This window comes from Pelobates fuscus, chromosome 1 (assembly GCF_036172605.1).
Source record: "Pelobates fuscus isolate aPelFus1 chromosome 1, aPelFus1.pri, whole genome shotgun sequence".
Classification (NCBI taxonomy): Eukaryota; Metazoa; Chordata; class Amphibia; order Anura; family Pelobatidae; genus Pelobates; species Pelobates fuscus.
In genome coordinates, this window is record NC_086317.1 from 162,172,125 (window position 1) to 162,189,663 (window position 17,539).

A 17,539-nucleotide genomic window follows, 5' to 3' on the forward strand; every position below is an offset into this window, starting at 1 on the left:
AGATTAGCCTAGGGTATGTGTTTTCTTATAGCTGCTGTTTTCTTTCTCTCCAGCACCATCTCCATCAGATACATGACGCTTGGGAGTGTTTTACTGTTTTTGGTCGATATGATTCTGTAATTAGGCCCGTCATAATTGTCAGCACCAGGCCCACTGGGCTCTTAATCTGGCCCTGGAGCACTGTGGTTGGTTGTCTCACATGGATAATTTTTTTGCATTGCTGTTTTGATTTTATCAGCTTTTTGTCTTCATGTCGTTTTAATTGTTGTTATTTTTAACTATTTCATAGGGCTGTAATGTTTTTTCATTTGGCTTTATTTTAGAAGAAACTCTTGAGACGATCTCTGGAGGCTCTGTTGGTGTCTGTAGTCTTCCTGTAAGATATTTATCTTATTTCACACAGGGACTACTTTGCCTTGTGTATTTTTCTCCGCTTGACAAAACTCCGCTTGACAAAAAAAGCGTAAGGCAATTCCTTTGTCAAGTAAAATTTTCCCATGAAAGAAAATAAATATCCAAGCACACCTGAGGTTCCTTCTAAAAAGCAGTCTTATTATTTGAAAGTGGAGACAACATTTCGGCTCCTTGCAGTGGCGTACACACAATCCATGGGGCTCTGGCAGGGCCGGTGCAAGGATTTTTGCCGCCCTAGGCAAAAGTAAAGTTTGCCGCCCCCCCCCATATGACATCACAATGCCCCATGTTAACTAACGCAAGTGCTGCAGTGCTGCCGTGTTTACATTAAAAGGCCTGCAGGGACAGGCTATAGACACCAGAACCACTACATTAAGCTGCAGTGGTTCTGGGGACTAAAGTGTCCCTTTAATGTGAGGTAAATTAGAGATTAGTGCCACAAATAATATACTAGATTGCCTACTTACAATCAGATGAGGATGGTGATGGGCTCTAGCTGCAGTCTGGCTCCACTCGTCTGGTGTAGAACAGGCTCTCTGGAGGCTGTTTGTGTTCTGGGAGAACGGAAAGCAGCTCCATTTTTTTAAAGGCCCTTTACACAGCTCATGGTCTGGGCCCCAGGGTCCACCTTCATGTTCCACCAAATAGTTTGTTCACAGGAGTAGGGGATGTCCTGATATGTGTGTAAGGAATGCATTGTGTGAATCTGTTTTTGTATGTGTAAGGGCTGCAATGTGTGTTTCTGTGTATGTACGGGATGCAGTGTGTGCGTCTGTAAGGGGTGCATTGAGTGTGTGTAAGGGGTGCATTGAGTGTTTATGTGTGTGTAAGGGATGCATTGTATGCAATGGTTGAATTGCTTGTGTGTGTGTGTCTGTGTGTGTAATGCATTGTGTGTTTTTCTGTGTGCAAGGGGTGCATTGTGTGTGTGTGATAGATGTCAATCTCTCCCTCCTCCCTTGTCACTCTCTTCTCCCCCTCTCCCTCCCTCGTCACTCTCTTCTCTCCCCCCCTCGTCACTCTCTTCTCTCCCCCCCTCGTCACTCTCTTCTCTCCCCCCCTCGTCACTCTCTTCTCTCCCCCCCTTGTCACTCTCTTCTCTCCCCCCCTTGTCCCTCTCTTCTCTCCCCCCCTTGTCCCTCTCTTCTCCCCCCTTGTCCCTCTCTTCTCCCCCCTCCCTTGTCACTCTCTTCTCCCCTCCCCACTCTCATTCCCCCTCCTAACCCCGTCAATTCCACTCCCTGTGAATTACTTCCCCCCCACCTTGTCAATTTATTTCCCCCCCTTTCAATTTATTCCCCCACCCTCCCTGTCCATTTATCCCCACCCCTCCCTGTCCACTTATTCCCCCCCCCTCCCTGTCCATTTATCCCCCCTCCCTGTCCATTTATTCCCCCCCTGTCCATTTATCCCCCCCGTCCCTGTCCATTTATTCTCCCTGTCCATTTATTTCTCCCCCCTCCCTGTCCATTTATCCCCCCTCCCTGTCCATTTATTCCCCCCTGTCCATTTATCCCCCCCGTCCCTGTCCATTTATTCTCCCTGTCCCATTTATTTCTCCCCCCTCCCTGTCCATTTATTTATCCCCCCCTCTCCATTTATTTCTCCCCCCCTCCCTCTCCATTTATTTCTCCCCCCTCTCCATTTATTTCTCCCCCCCCCTCCCTCTCCATTTATTTCTCCCCCCCATCCATTTATTTCTCTTCCCCCCCTCCCTCTCCCTCTCCATTTATTTCCCCCCCCTCCCTCCCTCCCTCCCTCCCTCTCCATTTATTTATCCTGCCCTCCCCTTCCTCCCTCTCCATTTATTTCTCCCCCTCCCTCTCCATTTATTTCTCCCCCCTCCCTCCCTCTCCATTTATTTCTCCCCCCCCCTCTCCATTTATTTCCCCCCCCCCTCCCTTTATTCCCCCCACCCTCCCCTACCTATGTTGTAGCGTGGCCGAGCTCTGTACTCAGGGATGTATTTACCACAAGGCAAACAAGGCATTTGCCTAGGGCGGCACTTTCAGGGGGGGGCGCTAAAAAATGCCACCCAAGCTCCCAGAAAAATGCCTTGTTTGACTCGTATTCTGGAGCTGTCCACCTTATTGTGAGTGAGTGAGTGAAGCTGTCAGTGTGTGTCTGTGAGTGATAATGGGTGTGCCTGTGAGTGTGTGTGTCAGTGTGTGTATGTAATTTTATGTGTATCTGAGAGTGTGTGCCTGTTAGCGAGTGGGTGTGTCAGTGTGTGTCTGTCAGTGAAAGTGTGTGTTGGTTAAACAGTGTGTGCCAATGACTGTATGTGTGTGCCAATGACTGCGTATCTGTCAGTGAGTGTATATTAGTGCATGTATCAATGAGGGCATGTGTCTGTCAGTCAAAAAAATGGCCCTGACTCGAATTGGGGGGGCAAATTTAGATATTAGGGGTGGCCAAATTTAGTCGTGCCTAGGGCAGCACAAATCCAAAATACACCACTGTCTGTACTGTCCGCGGGTACAGGGAGCTTTTGTTTCCTGTACCCGGCCGGACTAAAAGGAAGTGAACACTCAGTGTTCACTTCCTGTTAGTCCGTCCGGGTACAGGAGACAAATGCTCCCTGTACCGGTGGACAGTACAGAGCTCGGCCACGCTACAGTGAAGGAGTGACAGAGGGAGCGCTGAGCACTTCCCTCCTGTCAGCTCCTCTCTTCATGCTGCGCCCGGGCGGTGCGCCCTCATGGACGCACCAGCCCGGGCGAAGCTGCAGCCGTCTGAGGCGCTCTACAGAGCGCTCGGGCGGCTGCAGCATTAGGGGGGCCGGCGCTCCTGGTGGCGCCCCTTCCCAAGCGCCCCTTGCCTAGTCCGCCTTAATGGTAGCGCCGGCCCTGGGCTCTGGTGCAAAACTGATCCATAGGTCCCCCCCCTCACCCCGACAGACACACACACACATACATAGAGAGACATACATACACACACACACACACACACATACATATAGACAGACACATACAGACACATACACACATACATACACACAGACAGACACAGACAAACACACATGCATACACACATACATACAGACCGACACACACACACAGACACAGGCAGACACACACATATACACACATACATATAAAGGCACATACATACAAACAGACAGGCACACATACATACAGACAGACACATACATAGATACAGACAGGCACACATACATACAGACACATACATACAGACAGACATACACACAGACACATACATAAAGACAGACAGACACACACACACACGACACACATACATACAAAGACACATACATACATAAAAACAGACAGGTACACATACACACATACATACATACAAACAAAAACACACACACATATACAAAATGTTCAAGTCACCCTCCTGTTTCCTACCTTTTAGGTGCAGGAGGGTGACTTTCCCTGGAGTCCAGTGGTGGCTCAAGTTGATGGGAGTCAGAGTTCCCACTCTGACTCCCTCCTCTGCTTCCTCCCACGCGGGCTCTGTGTATGCTGGGAGGAGTCACCGCGGCAGCCACTTTCTCCCAGCGTGTGATGATATCACAGGGGGCCTGGTTGCGCTGTTAAAGCGCTGCAGTGCTGACCGGGCCCCCTGAAAATCCATGCCCATCGGGTGGCCCTAACAGAATGGACCACCCGATGGATCCCTTAAACGGCAGCCCCGGCAGTTTGCCGCGCAGACTAGAGCCGCAAAACATGATGGCGGCACCCGGTCGCAGTGGAGTGATGGGCCCGGTCGCAGCTGCAACCCCTATATGTATGCCACTGGCTCCTTGATAAAGGCTCAGAGAGGAGCTGAAACGTTGTCTCCATTTGATGTCTCCAGGGATTGGCCCTCCCTATCTGGAGCACCCTGCATGAAGTATTCACCTTTTTTAGTGTGTGCATTATACTCTTGTTTTTGTTTTTTGCATGTTACATTTTCCCAACCTACTCATCTCTGCTCAAATCTTGCGAGGCTCATCACATTAAGCTCAGCCCTGTTTTTCGTGCTTACCTAGTAAAACTCCCTAAGTCTTAACCTTGGGCATGCAGTGACGAGACAGAGAGTTACCAGGTACGAACGAGAACAGAATCATGGAGGGCAAAGAAAAAGGCAGTGAGTAAACATTACTGACAGACTACTAAAGATGGCGCCAGATAAGAAGAAGTTCTGGCGTATAAATGAAGAGTATTTACAAGGTAAAAACAGGGGAGCAGAGATGTAAAAAACAAATTGGGGCAGCTAGACTGCAAAAAAAAAAATTATGGGAAGAATATTAAAAAGTACATATATCCACGATAGAGCTGCTTTAAGATCTATTAAAATGATAGGTCGATATATTTTTTATTATTTGTGCCCAGGAGTCTGGGCCCTATTTAAAACTCTTCACAACACAGCCAACGGGGTGGTACAAGAGGAGGGGGAAGGCCTTTATTTTTTTATTTATCTTTTTTAACATGGACTGACTGAGTTCAAAGAGATGAAAAGGCCAGGTTTTGGTGCATAATAGTAAATATCTCAGATCAACTTTCAAGCATGGTAGGTATACCAAGTAGCCAATTACAAAGTTGATACATATAAGAATTATGTGGAGCTTGCTGAGATGAGGGACTATCGCAGGTTCTGCCTTTGCAATAAAAGTATTTCAACAAATTAGCAATTTAAATTGCAAGCTCTTGTTTCTGGGCTAATTGTCCTCCTTAAAGGTCAACTTTTAATTTGTGCATTTAATTTCCAAGCATAAATGAATTCAGTAGCAACATGCCTGTTTACACCGTCATGCATGTCAGCCTTTTAGAATCAGGACATTGTGTAGAAAAAGTGCACTATAGAAGGGAAAATTTCTCTTGAATCGGAGTATAAAAAAATTTTCATTTTTGATGAAAATACCTATAAAGTGGAATTACAGAAATCTGCCCACTCTGGAAAAACATAGCTTTTGCATTTTTTTATTTATAGGTGCACATTCAAATATATTATGAGAAAGTATAACCAAGTCATGATAGCATATAATTGAGTGTTTGCTTTCAAAAAATATCGTCATGCTTGGAAGAGATGAGAAATGATAAAAACCAGGAAGTGGAATATCAAAAAATGAAATATAGAGAAACAGTTGGGCAATAATCTTGTGTGTAAATAATGAAATGGAAAACAGTGCAAAGTCACATGTGTCACTGTACTTATAAGCTTATTGTAGTCTGTGGAAATGATCTCAGAAATGTTTTGAGCAATGATCTGCCAGAAGTCAAAAACAAAAATCCCTTCTCTTTTAAGGTTTATGTTAGCAAGTTTCTGTTCTTTTTCCAAGATCTCAAATAGATCTCCCAACTCTTTGTTGTTTGTCTACATGATAGATTTAAGATCAATTTCAGTTTTATTAAAATAAACTGAATGTAACATTATTTCTATGAAGCGCTGCTTGAAGATTAACATATGTTAAGGACATCCAGGATTACGATAAGTAGGATGTAACGAGATAGTGGGGCCAGCAAGTGACCTCTGCTGAATTAGAAATATAATCTTAGTCCATAATGTGTAAGCTGCCTGTTTTGTTTTCACAATCTTCTCCCATTACTTAGTTTCAGAATCTGACAGATGTATCCCTGGAAATAACTGAGGTTAAAACGGGTTTATATGGCTACTGAAAACCTGAAACATCAACAGGGTTATTCACTAAAGTGAGAATGCAAAGTGAATTCAGAATTAATTTTACATTTAACCGATAAGAGAATTGAAAAACAGTCTGGTCACTAAGGGGTTAAAGGGCACTACAGCTTAATGTAGTTGTTCTGGTGTCTATAGCAGGTCCTTGCAAACATTTTCATGTAAACACTGCCTACATTACTGCCTAGGAACACCTCCAGTGGCGGTCACTCAGACGGCCACTAGAGGTGCTTCCTGGGTTAGTGCTGCACAATGTGCAGCAAACACGTTCCATGTCTTCACGTTCTGCATGGTGCCACTCAGGGCCGGATTAACATAGGGGCTGATGGAGCTGCAGCTCCAGGCCCAGGCCCATGGAATAGGCCCATTTAAAAAAAAAAAAATAATAATTTTTTTCACACTACTCTTAGGTTTGCCACCTGAGTGGTATTTTAAAGCACAGCCAGTATTTAAGGCTGCCTGGCCGTGATGGTTTTGCAGTAATACCGGCAATACAAATGCTAATATTTTTCTCAGTATAAACGGATATTACTCTGCAATACCAGTACCGGCCACTAGGGGTCACTGTGTATGGAGAGAGTCAGGGATAGGAAGTTACAGCTCTACTCACTGATCTACGGGGGAGCAGCTACACAGCACAGAGACTCCAGACAGCAGCTCCCAGCCTGCAGAGACAGACTACAGCTCAGGTAAGTGAAGGATGGAGGGAAAGGCAGCAGGGAGACATGGGGTCACTGAGACAGTAGGGGACACAGAGACGTGGGGACACTGGGAAACATAGGGACACTGAGACACTTGGGGACACTGAGACATGGGGACGCTGAGACACATGGGGACGCTGAGAGACATGGGGATGCTGAGAGACATAGGGAGACACATTGGGGCACAGATACACTAGGGACACAGTGTCTCCATGTCTCCCAGTGTCCCCATGTCTCCCAGCCAGTGCCCCTAGTGTCTCAGTGTCCCCTAGTCTCCCAGTGTCCCCATTTCTACCAGTGTCTCCATGTCTCCCAGTGTCCCCAAATGTCTGTGTCCACATGTCTCCCAGTGTCCACATGTCTCCCAGACAGTGTCCTTAGTGTCTCAGTGTTCCCATGTGTCCCAATGTCCCCAAATGTCTGTGACCCCATTTCTCCCAGTGTCCACAAATGTCTCAGTGTCCCCATGTCTCCCAGTGTCTGTGTCCCCATGTCTCTGTGTCCCCATGTCTCTGATCCTATTTCTCCCAGTGTCCCCATGTCTCCATGTCTCCCAGTGTCCCCATGTCTGTATCCACAAGTGCCCCCATTTATCCCAGTGTCCCCAAGTGTCTCAGTGCCCCCAAGTCTCCCAGTGTCCCCAAGAGTCTCAGGGTCCCCGGGTCTCTCAGTGTCCCCATGTCTCACTGTGTCCCCATGTCTCTCAATGTCCCCTAGTATCCTGGTGACATGGGACACACTGAGACATGGGGACACTGGGCAACACGGGGACACTGACACTGTGATACATAGGGACACTGATGCTAGGCTGGCCTTCAAATTCTTTGGACAGGCATGCCCCCTTTTTGGGTATGTTCGCCCCTTTTTGTCAGTTCTGGTCACGTGATTTGCGTCAGTGGCCCATCCTTTGACCTCGCCCATTTACTTCCTGCTTCACTGGACACTGCTGTTAGGGGGTATGGATTTATTTGAAAGCTGAAAGCATAAATTAGAGAAAGGTTAGCATAGAGTATGTGTTTTCTTATAGCTGCATCCTTTGAGTTTTCCTCCAACACCAACTCCATCAGATACATGACGCTTGAGAGGTATGACTGTTTTAGTGTTTTTGGTCAATAAGATTCTGTAATTAGGCCCATCATATTTGTCAGCACCAGGCCCACTAGGCTCTTAATCTGGCCCTGGTGCCACTGAACGTTCCTCAGACAGGTTAATTGATTTATGCGTGCGCATTAACCTCCCAGTGCTTTCCTACGGGAAAGCATTGGATTGGCTGAGGCCATCAAGATTGATCTCAGACAAGGAGGCGGATCAAGGGTGGAGCCAGAGGCGTAGCATGGGGGGTGCAGGGGGGGGCGGCCGCACCGGGCGCAACATCTGGGGGGGCGCGGACTGGCCCACCGGGACACCGGGAAATTTCCCGGTGGGCTGGCACACTAGGGGGCCGGTGCACGGCCGCCTAGTGTGCACCAGCCCCGGCAGCAATTACAGGGTGACCGGCAGGAGGGGAAGTGCTCCCCTCCTGCCGGTCACAGAATGTAGCGTGGCCGAGCAGGCAGACCGGGTAGGGGAGCTTCTGATCCCCTACCCGGTGTAAAAGGAAGCAGTAAGCAAGCTGAGAATGCTCCTCCCGCGAGCAGGCAGGTTGGAGCGTTGCCGTGCGTTACCATGGCAACGCTCCGACCTGCCTGCTGTTCTCGCGGGAGGAGAGCGAAGTCAGCCTGCAGCCAGAGGAGCTGCAGGCTGAACAGCACGCGCCACCACTGGACCACCAGGGATTGAATTGAAGCTGTTCCCCCTCTCCCCTGGGCCCTGACCAACAGTAAGGAGGGAGGGGAGTAATACAAAAGTTATTTTTTTTTAAATATAAATATATCAATGCTTTATCCCCCCCCATACACACACTACACTCCTCCCCCTCACCAACAGCACCCCCCCCACACACAGAACCCCCCCCCACACACACACAGAACCCCCCCACACACAGAAACCCCCCCACACACAGAACCCCCCACACAGAACCCCCCCGCACACAGAACTCCCCCACGCACACAGAACCCCCCCACGCACACAACCCCTTCATGCACATAGAACCCCCCACACACAGAACCCCTTCACGCACACAGAACCCCTTCACGCACACAGAACCCCTCCACACATAAACAGAACCCCTCCACACACACAGAACCCCTTCGCACACAAAACCCCTCCACACATAAACAGCACCCCTCCACACATAAACAGCACCCCTCCACGCACACAGAACCCCCCCACGCACACAGAACCCCCCACGCACACAGAACCCCCCCACGCACACAGAACCCCCCCACGCACACAGAATTCCTCCACGCACACAACCCCTTCACGCACATAGAACCCCCCCCACACACAGAACCCCTTCACACAAACAGAACCCCTTCACACAAACAGAACCCCTTCACGCATCACAGAACCCCTTCACGCATCACAGAACCCCTTCACGCATCACAGAACCCCTCCACACATAAACAGAACCCCTCCACACATAAACAGAACCCCTCCATGCACACAGAACCCCTCCACACATAAACAGCACCCCTCCACACACACAGAATCCGTCCACGCACACAGAACCCCCTCCCCCATGCACACAGAACCCCCCCACGCACACAGAACCCCTTCACGCACACAGATCCCCTCCACGCACACAGAACCCCTTCACGCACACAGAACCCCTCCTCGCACAAACGGCACTCTCTCCACGCACAAACAGCACTCTCTCCACGCACTATGCTAAAATCCACGGGTTAGGGGGCGCAAATTACTTGCCTTGCCCCGGGTGCTGACAACCCACGCTACGCCACTGGGTGGAGCTGCTCATTTAAATAAACACTATAGGGTCAGGAATACAAACGTGTATACCTGATTCTATTATGTTAAATATACATATTAATTGGCCGTCCCCCTCTTGTCCCCTGACAAAGGATGAAAACTCACCTTTATTCCAGCACCAACCCTGCTCCACCTCCTTGGCTGACATCATCAGAATTGACAATCTCAACCATTTTAATGCTTTGCTGTCCATTGGGAGGCTAATGCGTATGCACGACAATATGCCGTGCTGTGCATATCAGCATCTACTGATAGAGATTCATCGAATCAGTGCATCTCTATGGGGAACTTTCAGCACTACTATGCAGAGCGTGGAGATGCTGAATGACAGGGCTGCACATCTAGTGGCACCTCTAGTGACCATCTGAGTGACAGCCACTAGAGGTGTTATTAGGTAGTAATGTAAATACTTTATCTGAAAAGGCAGTATCTACATAGTTACATAGTTACATAGCTTAAAAGAGACTTGAATCCATCAAGTTCAGCCTTCATCACATATGTTTTTGCTGTTGATCCAAAAGAAGGCAAAATACCCAGTCTGAAGCGCTTCCAATTTTGCAACAAACTAGGAACAAAAAATTCCTTCTTGACCCCATAATAGCAGTCAGATGTCTCCTTGGATCAAGCAGCTATTACCCCACTAATTAGAAATTATATCCCTGTATGTTATGTATTTGCAAGTATTTATCCAATTCAGTTTAAACATCTGTATGGACTCTGATAAAACCACCTCTTCAGGCAGAGAATTCCATATCCTTATTACTCTTACTGTAAAAAAAACTTTTCTTTGCCTTAGATAAAATCTCCTTTCTTCCAGCCTAAATGTGTGACCTTGTGTCCTATGTATAGCCCTGTTTATGAATAGATTTCCAGATAATGGTTTGTACTGGCCCCCGAATATATTTTTATAACGTTATCATATCCCCTCTAAGGTGCTGTTTTTCCAAACTAAAGAGATTTAAATGTTTTAACCTTTCTTCGTAATTAAAATGCTCCATTCCTTTTATCAATTTTGTAGCTCGTCTCTGCACTTTTTCTAGTGCCATGATATACTTCTTTAGAACAGGTGTCCAAAATTGCACAGCATATTCAAGGTGTGGTCTTACCAGCGATTTATAAAGAGGCAAAATTATATTTTCATCGCGAGAATTTATGCCCCTATTTATACATGACAAAACCTTACTGGCCTTAGCAACTGCAGATTGACATTGCATATTGCTGCCTAATTTGCTGTCTATAACAGTTCCCAAATCCTTCTCGTTTGTGGTTATCCCTAATTCATTTAGGGTGTAAGTTGCTTGTGCATTCTTGACCACGAAGTGCATAACTTTGCATTTCTCTACATACATACATTAAATGGACACTCCACTGCCCAAATACAAAATAAATAAAAATCACTGTTTAGTAGATATACCCCAAATTATAACTTTTATGCATATATCCATCCAAACTTTATGTGACTGTCCAATCACAGACTTTCCAATACATCTCAATCAGTCTTTGCAAGACAGGTGCTCTGAGCAATTGCTGCCTCGTGAGTTTAGCTTCACTGAGCTAACCAAAACCAGGAAGTAACAGGATATGTTATCTGTTAGAAAGCAAAGGGGGTGTAACCAGGTTAATTTATAAAAGTGCCAATTTCTATTGAAATCTGCACTTTTTGCAAATTGAAAAAATATGACACACTCCTCACACATAAAGCTTTTCAGCAAGTTAAAGTGCTTCAGGGGTCTTAAGTGTCCCTTTATGCTGTAGCTGTTTTTGTGACTATAGTGTCCCTTTAAGTTCAGCTCAAATGGGGCTTCTAGGAATTGAGTTAGACCTCATTTGGTGGTGGAATATCCATCCAGTAGGAAGAAGTCTGCACAACTGAACCAGTGATCGCACTTGCCATCTGGAGATTCCATTGATCTACCTTTGATTAAATCTAGTGTCGTACACTGATCACTGATGACAATCACATTGGTGGCAGTGGCTGGGTCTTTGCCCTTGAACCATAACTATGACTTATTGAGACGTTTTAATGGGGTTACGCCAGGGCACTAGATGGAAGCAGAGTACACATAACATCACTACCTCATCACAGAAGTAGCTAACTGAAGCCCAAGGAAGGGATTAGGCCAAGCATAATACCATTTTTGATTGTTTTCAGTAGTTTTTTTGCACCCTCCTTTAATTATTTCTTCCTTCTTAGACTCTGTCTATTTCATATTTAGACAAACATGCAAGATTACATTTAATCAGTTCTGGTTAATTAATCCCCCTGGCCTCTTTAGAAAACAACAGTGCATCTAATGAGATTGAATTATCATTTAGGTGCCAAATAGCAGCATTTATTAAAATGTAAACAGTAGGATAATGCAGTGCTCTACTGCCACTAACAGGTAACAGCTAGTATTGCATAATATTGAGTAGCATAGGGCGTAACAATTGACAACGTTGGGGAAAAACGGAAGCAGAACCTGGTTTACAAAAATCCTTCAAATTAGAGGAGCAAACACAAAATTGAAAGTCTTAGAGTCTATAGAGAATTAAATACAATAATATATAATTAGAAAAATATTCAAACTTCCTAGGCTCTCTTTCAGTTGTACCCCCAACCCCACCCAGTGATCTCATCTTGATAGCATACAGAGACTAGATTTATTCAAGCCAGTCGCTGCCTTACCATTTGTATGTATGAGGATTAGGGGTACATCACTGTATCCCCTAGCGCCATTAATGCAGGATTACACAGCAGAATACACTGAAGATATGCACCTTGTAATGGTACTATGCACCTTTACATGCAATACCAATGTATAGTCACCAAAAGGACATTTTAAAGTGAAATATGTTTTAAGTTAATTCCTGACCTTTCTAGTAGTTTGCTGCTCACATTAGCCACCTGGATTCTGGTTCTGGGCTAGCTAATTATACCTCTTAATTTTGGTCTTTACCTGCATATACACAAATAACCATAGATATACATACACACAATCACAGGCATACACAACAACAGGCACACACACATACACACACACACAATCACAGACTCACACATAGAATCACAGACCTACACACAAATACAATCACAGATCTACACACAATGTCATATATACACCCGTAATCACAAGACAAACACACTTAATCACAGACATACACACAAAATCAATGCATACACACACATTTAAAAACTAACAGGTCCACCCTGCCTCCCTAGCTTGCTTTGGGAGGATCCTCTCCCTGGTGGCTATTGGTTGGCAATGGGAACACTGTGTTCTTCCTGAACAGAGTGATGCTGAGGCGATGTCTCATCCCGGCTGCCGGCTCATTCCAGGACACACAAGGGAGCTGAGCGGGGAGACCCTGCCTCCCTTGCCACCTGGACTCCCCATCCCCTCTTCAACACCGGACACAGAGATATTTTGGCAGAATAGGCACTTGCTTGGAAAGTAGGCCCAATTCCTGGGCAAACGTCCTGTTATGGTTATAATGCTCGCAGTAACCCTTTAAGCTGTATTAGTGCTGGTGCATAGTTTTTCTTTTTAATTAATCAAGGAAGTAAGAGTTAATTAGTTCCCTGCCTCGCAACATCAGAGTCACATGTGTTGGTATTAAATTGAGTGATTAAGCAGCACTGCAATGGAATGGAAATCAGTACACTCGGGAAGGAAACGGTGACAACTGTTAAGGATCTATGATCAATTCCTGGAGTTTGTGACAAGTCAACATACTGCTGTAGTCCTGTGGCCTAAAAGATTATTTTATGAAGGATGCTTTTAGAACCACTGCTGCAGCTGAAAGTTTCAAACAGCCGGTGGCTTATTAAGGAGGCTCTGTTAACAGTGACTTTAAAAATTAGCTCTTTCAGTACAAGTGGAAAACATTGCAAAGAATAATATAGAGCTATAGACTCTGTTGTTACGTGGATTAAAGGACAATCAACGGTGAACCACCTACTTAAACACGGCTTACAATGGCTTGCTGGCTGGCAAAGCTTGGTCACATGACTGGTTTGGTGCCAAGCATGCAGCCTGGATTTGGGCCATGCCTCTTATCTGTCAAACTCCTTATTTATTTCCAGACTCAGCCAGACAGTCTAAATACTGATAGTTATCTGCAATCAATTAGAGAGAGAGAGAGAGAGAAACAAAGAAACATACAACAGTAAAAAAGTGGCATTCTGAATTTAGGGAGTACTTCGATAATGAACAAATAGTTAGCTGTTGGTTGTTTTATTTTTCAGGGGCACCGAAAGGCAGTTTACACGAAGGGATGCAAATTTCCCAATTCCACATGATTCCTAATATGCTGTTTGAAAGAACTGTGTTAATTCACCACAGGGACTTTAATCACATGGATCATACCTTTATAAACTAGATAGACATAACACAACAAACAATAACATATGCTAACTGCCTTGGCGAAGGTGAAATATAGAAATTAAAAACAAATAAAAAAGGGGACACAATAAGCGTAATAATATAATGTAACAATAATAGAGCATAAAGGTACTGCATCTCCAGTTTCCCTATCCTTTCTAATTTTTCCAAGCAAACTTTATATATTGCATCATTGTTTCATTGTTTTTTCGGTTTATATATTCCATCTGTGTGAGTAATGTGAGAGTATGTTATTGTTTATTCTTCGTTTGAGACATATAACCTTTTAGGGCAGCAAACACTAAACGTGCTATGTGTTTGTTGTAATATTGATCCAAGTATCACTACTGAACAACTTTGCTACTATAAAAGACATTGACTGTATGCATTTTTATATTGACCATCTTTGTTTTATTCTTGCAGTGTGTCTGGCTTGTCAGCTTTTTCTCCACCTTTATCTTGGGTCTGCCATATGGAGTGGCTGTTGGAGTGGGGTTTTCTGTCTTGGTTGTGGTTTTCCACACTCAGTTGTAAGTACTGTATCATGTATCTTCTTATACATTTATGAGACCGGATGTATATACATCTCAAAATGGCTTTTGAGGAAGAGGGAACACTACCCACTCTATTACACCTGCCTGTCAGTATATGTCCATATATAATGGGCATGAGACCTAAATATTTTATAGAGTCTTCTTGTACCTTGCTAGGGTTAAGTGTGTACATGCAGGAAACACATTAGACTGTTTTATTTGTTATATTTCCATTTTTCTGTTTTTGTTTTTTTTAAGTGTTGAAGATGTTGTTTTCACTTTAACCCCTTAAAGGGGTTAAAGGGACACTCTAGGCAGCAATACCATTACATCTGAATGTAGTGGATTTGTTGCATAGACCCTAACCCTGCTGTCTGACAAATGTAAACATTACCATTTCTGAGAAACAGAATGGCTGTCAGACAGTCAAACAAAGCGCAACTAGAGGCACTTCTTTATTAAAACTTTAAATAATTTAAGTCCTCACATTCTGAGTCATCACGCTAATCGTTGTGAATGCTTCTCATAGAAGCATTCCATTGGCTGACCCTGGTAATTGCCATGCATGCACAGTTAACCCCTATTGCTTTTCTGGGATCAGACCAGGGATCAACCAGATGGATGATCTTAGAAGAGGATGCGTGACTGCCCAGGAGACTGCTTAGATATGGATAATAGGGTTAGGGAGAGACATTATCAAAAATCAAGGAGCACTAACATTAAAAATGAATATATTAAATTTAATGTTAGGGTGTTTATTTAATGAAGTACTAAATAAATGGATATATTTTTATATAACTGCCACAGCTTCTAGCGACTTTTTTTCTGCGATATTCAAGTTTTCCATTAGCAGGCTCCACCTTCTATATTTCCATCTAGAGTCATTTTGTGGAATAATCATTTTAACAGTGCGGCAGAATATGTTGATTAAAAAAATAAAATGTTAATAATATTAATTTTCATATACTATTATCTAATACAAAAAAATAAAAAAATAAATAGTTTTTGAGATGCTTATAGAAATAACATATATGCAACTAAATATGAATCTGTTTTCCCCTGTTTTGTTACTCTTACAGTCGAAATGGTTCAGCACTTGGTCAGGTTTATTCTACTGACATTTACAAAAACCCTAAAGTGTATAGTAAGGTAAGTGTTAACACCCAATCCACCTGTTTCTCTCTATGCTTGTTTTTATCAGTTCGGTTTGTCTACTGTTATAAGGATTCTAAAACAAAAAAAACAAAAAAAAACTACAAAAAAAGTAAAAAGAAAAGAAAGTCGAACTGTAGACACTAACTTATACAATTATTATTTATTAAATATAGTAAATATTTTAACAGGGAACAGGTCCATAAGAAAACTTGAAATGGGTAAAAATATGTTATTGCTAATGTTTAATTTTAATTTATTAAATATACTTCATATAAAATGTATTAATATATGTGAAGTAAATCCATATCAGCAAATGTAGGCAATAAAAAATGTTTAACTTTGTAACAAAAGCAGCGCTTTATATACTATTTTCAAGATTTTTATAAAGAATGATCGCTATTACATGATTACATGATTTCATCTTCCGTATTAATGTTACACATTTGGCATTTATGTACGAAACTAGAAATTTTGGAGAACTGACTTAGGAAATGGAACTTTTAGTCCAAAATGGATGAACTGGAAAAATAGCTGACTTGAACAATTTTTAAATACTTCTACTTTGATGTAAAACTTTTCACCATTTACCAACTTGCCCTGTGAGGTTATGACATAACTAGGATCTTTGTGTGTCCTTCATTGGGTCCTTATTTTGCCATTGAGTCTTGCATTTGGGGGACCACCCTTTACTATTCTTGGACATATGGCTGAGAGGGTTGATTTATAGGATATTTAAAGTGTTGCTTAGAAGAACTAATCGAATTAATGTTTCCTGTAAAGAGTTATCATATATTATTTGAAGAGACCGTATTCAGACTTAGATAATGTGACATTTGAAGGGATGGCAATGAGGGAAAGCACAATGTCTGCTTTGAGAATAGGTAGTAACAATTTGAATACTGATAAAATAGTGGTAAAAGTACCAGACTTATAGAGGGAGTCTCCAAAAACATCAAAATCAAAAGACAAACAACTGTCAACAATACAACAATGTTGAAAATTAGCTGTAAAATAGTACTAGAAAAAATTATTTACATTTCTGAAATTGAAGGTTGCTTGTAGGGTCAAATTTCACCATTCTATATAAAAAAAAAAATAATAAAAAAAAAAAAATATATATATATATATATATATATATATATATATATTAAATATGTTTAACTGATCTGAACAGGAATTTATTGCATGCTTTTGAATGTTATATTCACTTGTATAAACACTATATTACAAACTCTAGAGATACAGATATGTGCAGTATTAATTTCACAAAGGATTAATCTCCATTTAAAATGTCACATCCCAATAATATAGTGCCAATCAAATTACCAAATACATATTCGGTAAGGGGAAAAACAACTCCCAATAGTGTTATACCATTTTATAATATCACTGTATAAAAGGCTTTAGCATGTTACACTTTGCTCAAAGGAAAAAAGTATACGACGGTATGAACCCAATCCCGGGATATATTCAGATCAAGTACTAGCAAAATTATATTGGGATGCAAATGCAATTAAAATCACTGTAATTTATAAAAAAAACAAGGAAGTTTCAAATGAATCATAATTTGTTAGAATTTTAGGTGAATTCTGCAACTCCACCATATGGCCAAATCATGAAACAAACAAAACGGGCATTGGACAAGCTATTTTGTTTGTTGTATGATTTAGAGTTCCGTCTGTGTCACATTTTTCACTACACAACCATTCACATCATCCACTACACAACCACACACATCATCCACTACACAACCACACACATCATCCACTACACAGCCACACACATCATCCACTACACAGCCACACACATCATCCACTACACATCCATACACATCATCCACTACACAACCATACACACC

At 43.1% G+C, this 17,539-nt stretch overlaps 1 protein-coding gene across 1 annotated transcript in view; it reads left to right on the forward strand.

Moving 5' to 3' along the window:
* Nucleotides 1-17,539, forward strand: part of SLC26A9 (solute carrier family 26 member 9) — a 112,996-nt gene that overhangs the window by 72,369 nt on the left and 23,088 nt on the right. Inside the window, exons 13-14 of the mRNA XM_063444356.1 lie at nucleotides 14,417-14,523; nucleotides 15,606-15,675. Of these exons, the coding sequence (XP_063300426.1) occupies nucleotides 14,417-14,523; nucleotides 15,606-15,675 (177 nt within the window). The remainder of the gene's footprint in view (nucleotides 1-14,416; nucleotides 14,524-15,605; nucleotides 15,676-17,539) is intronic.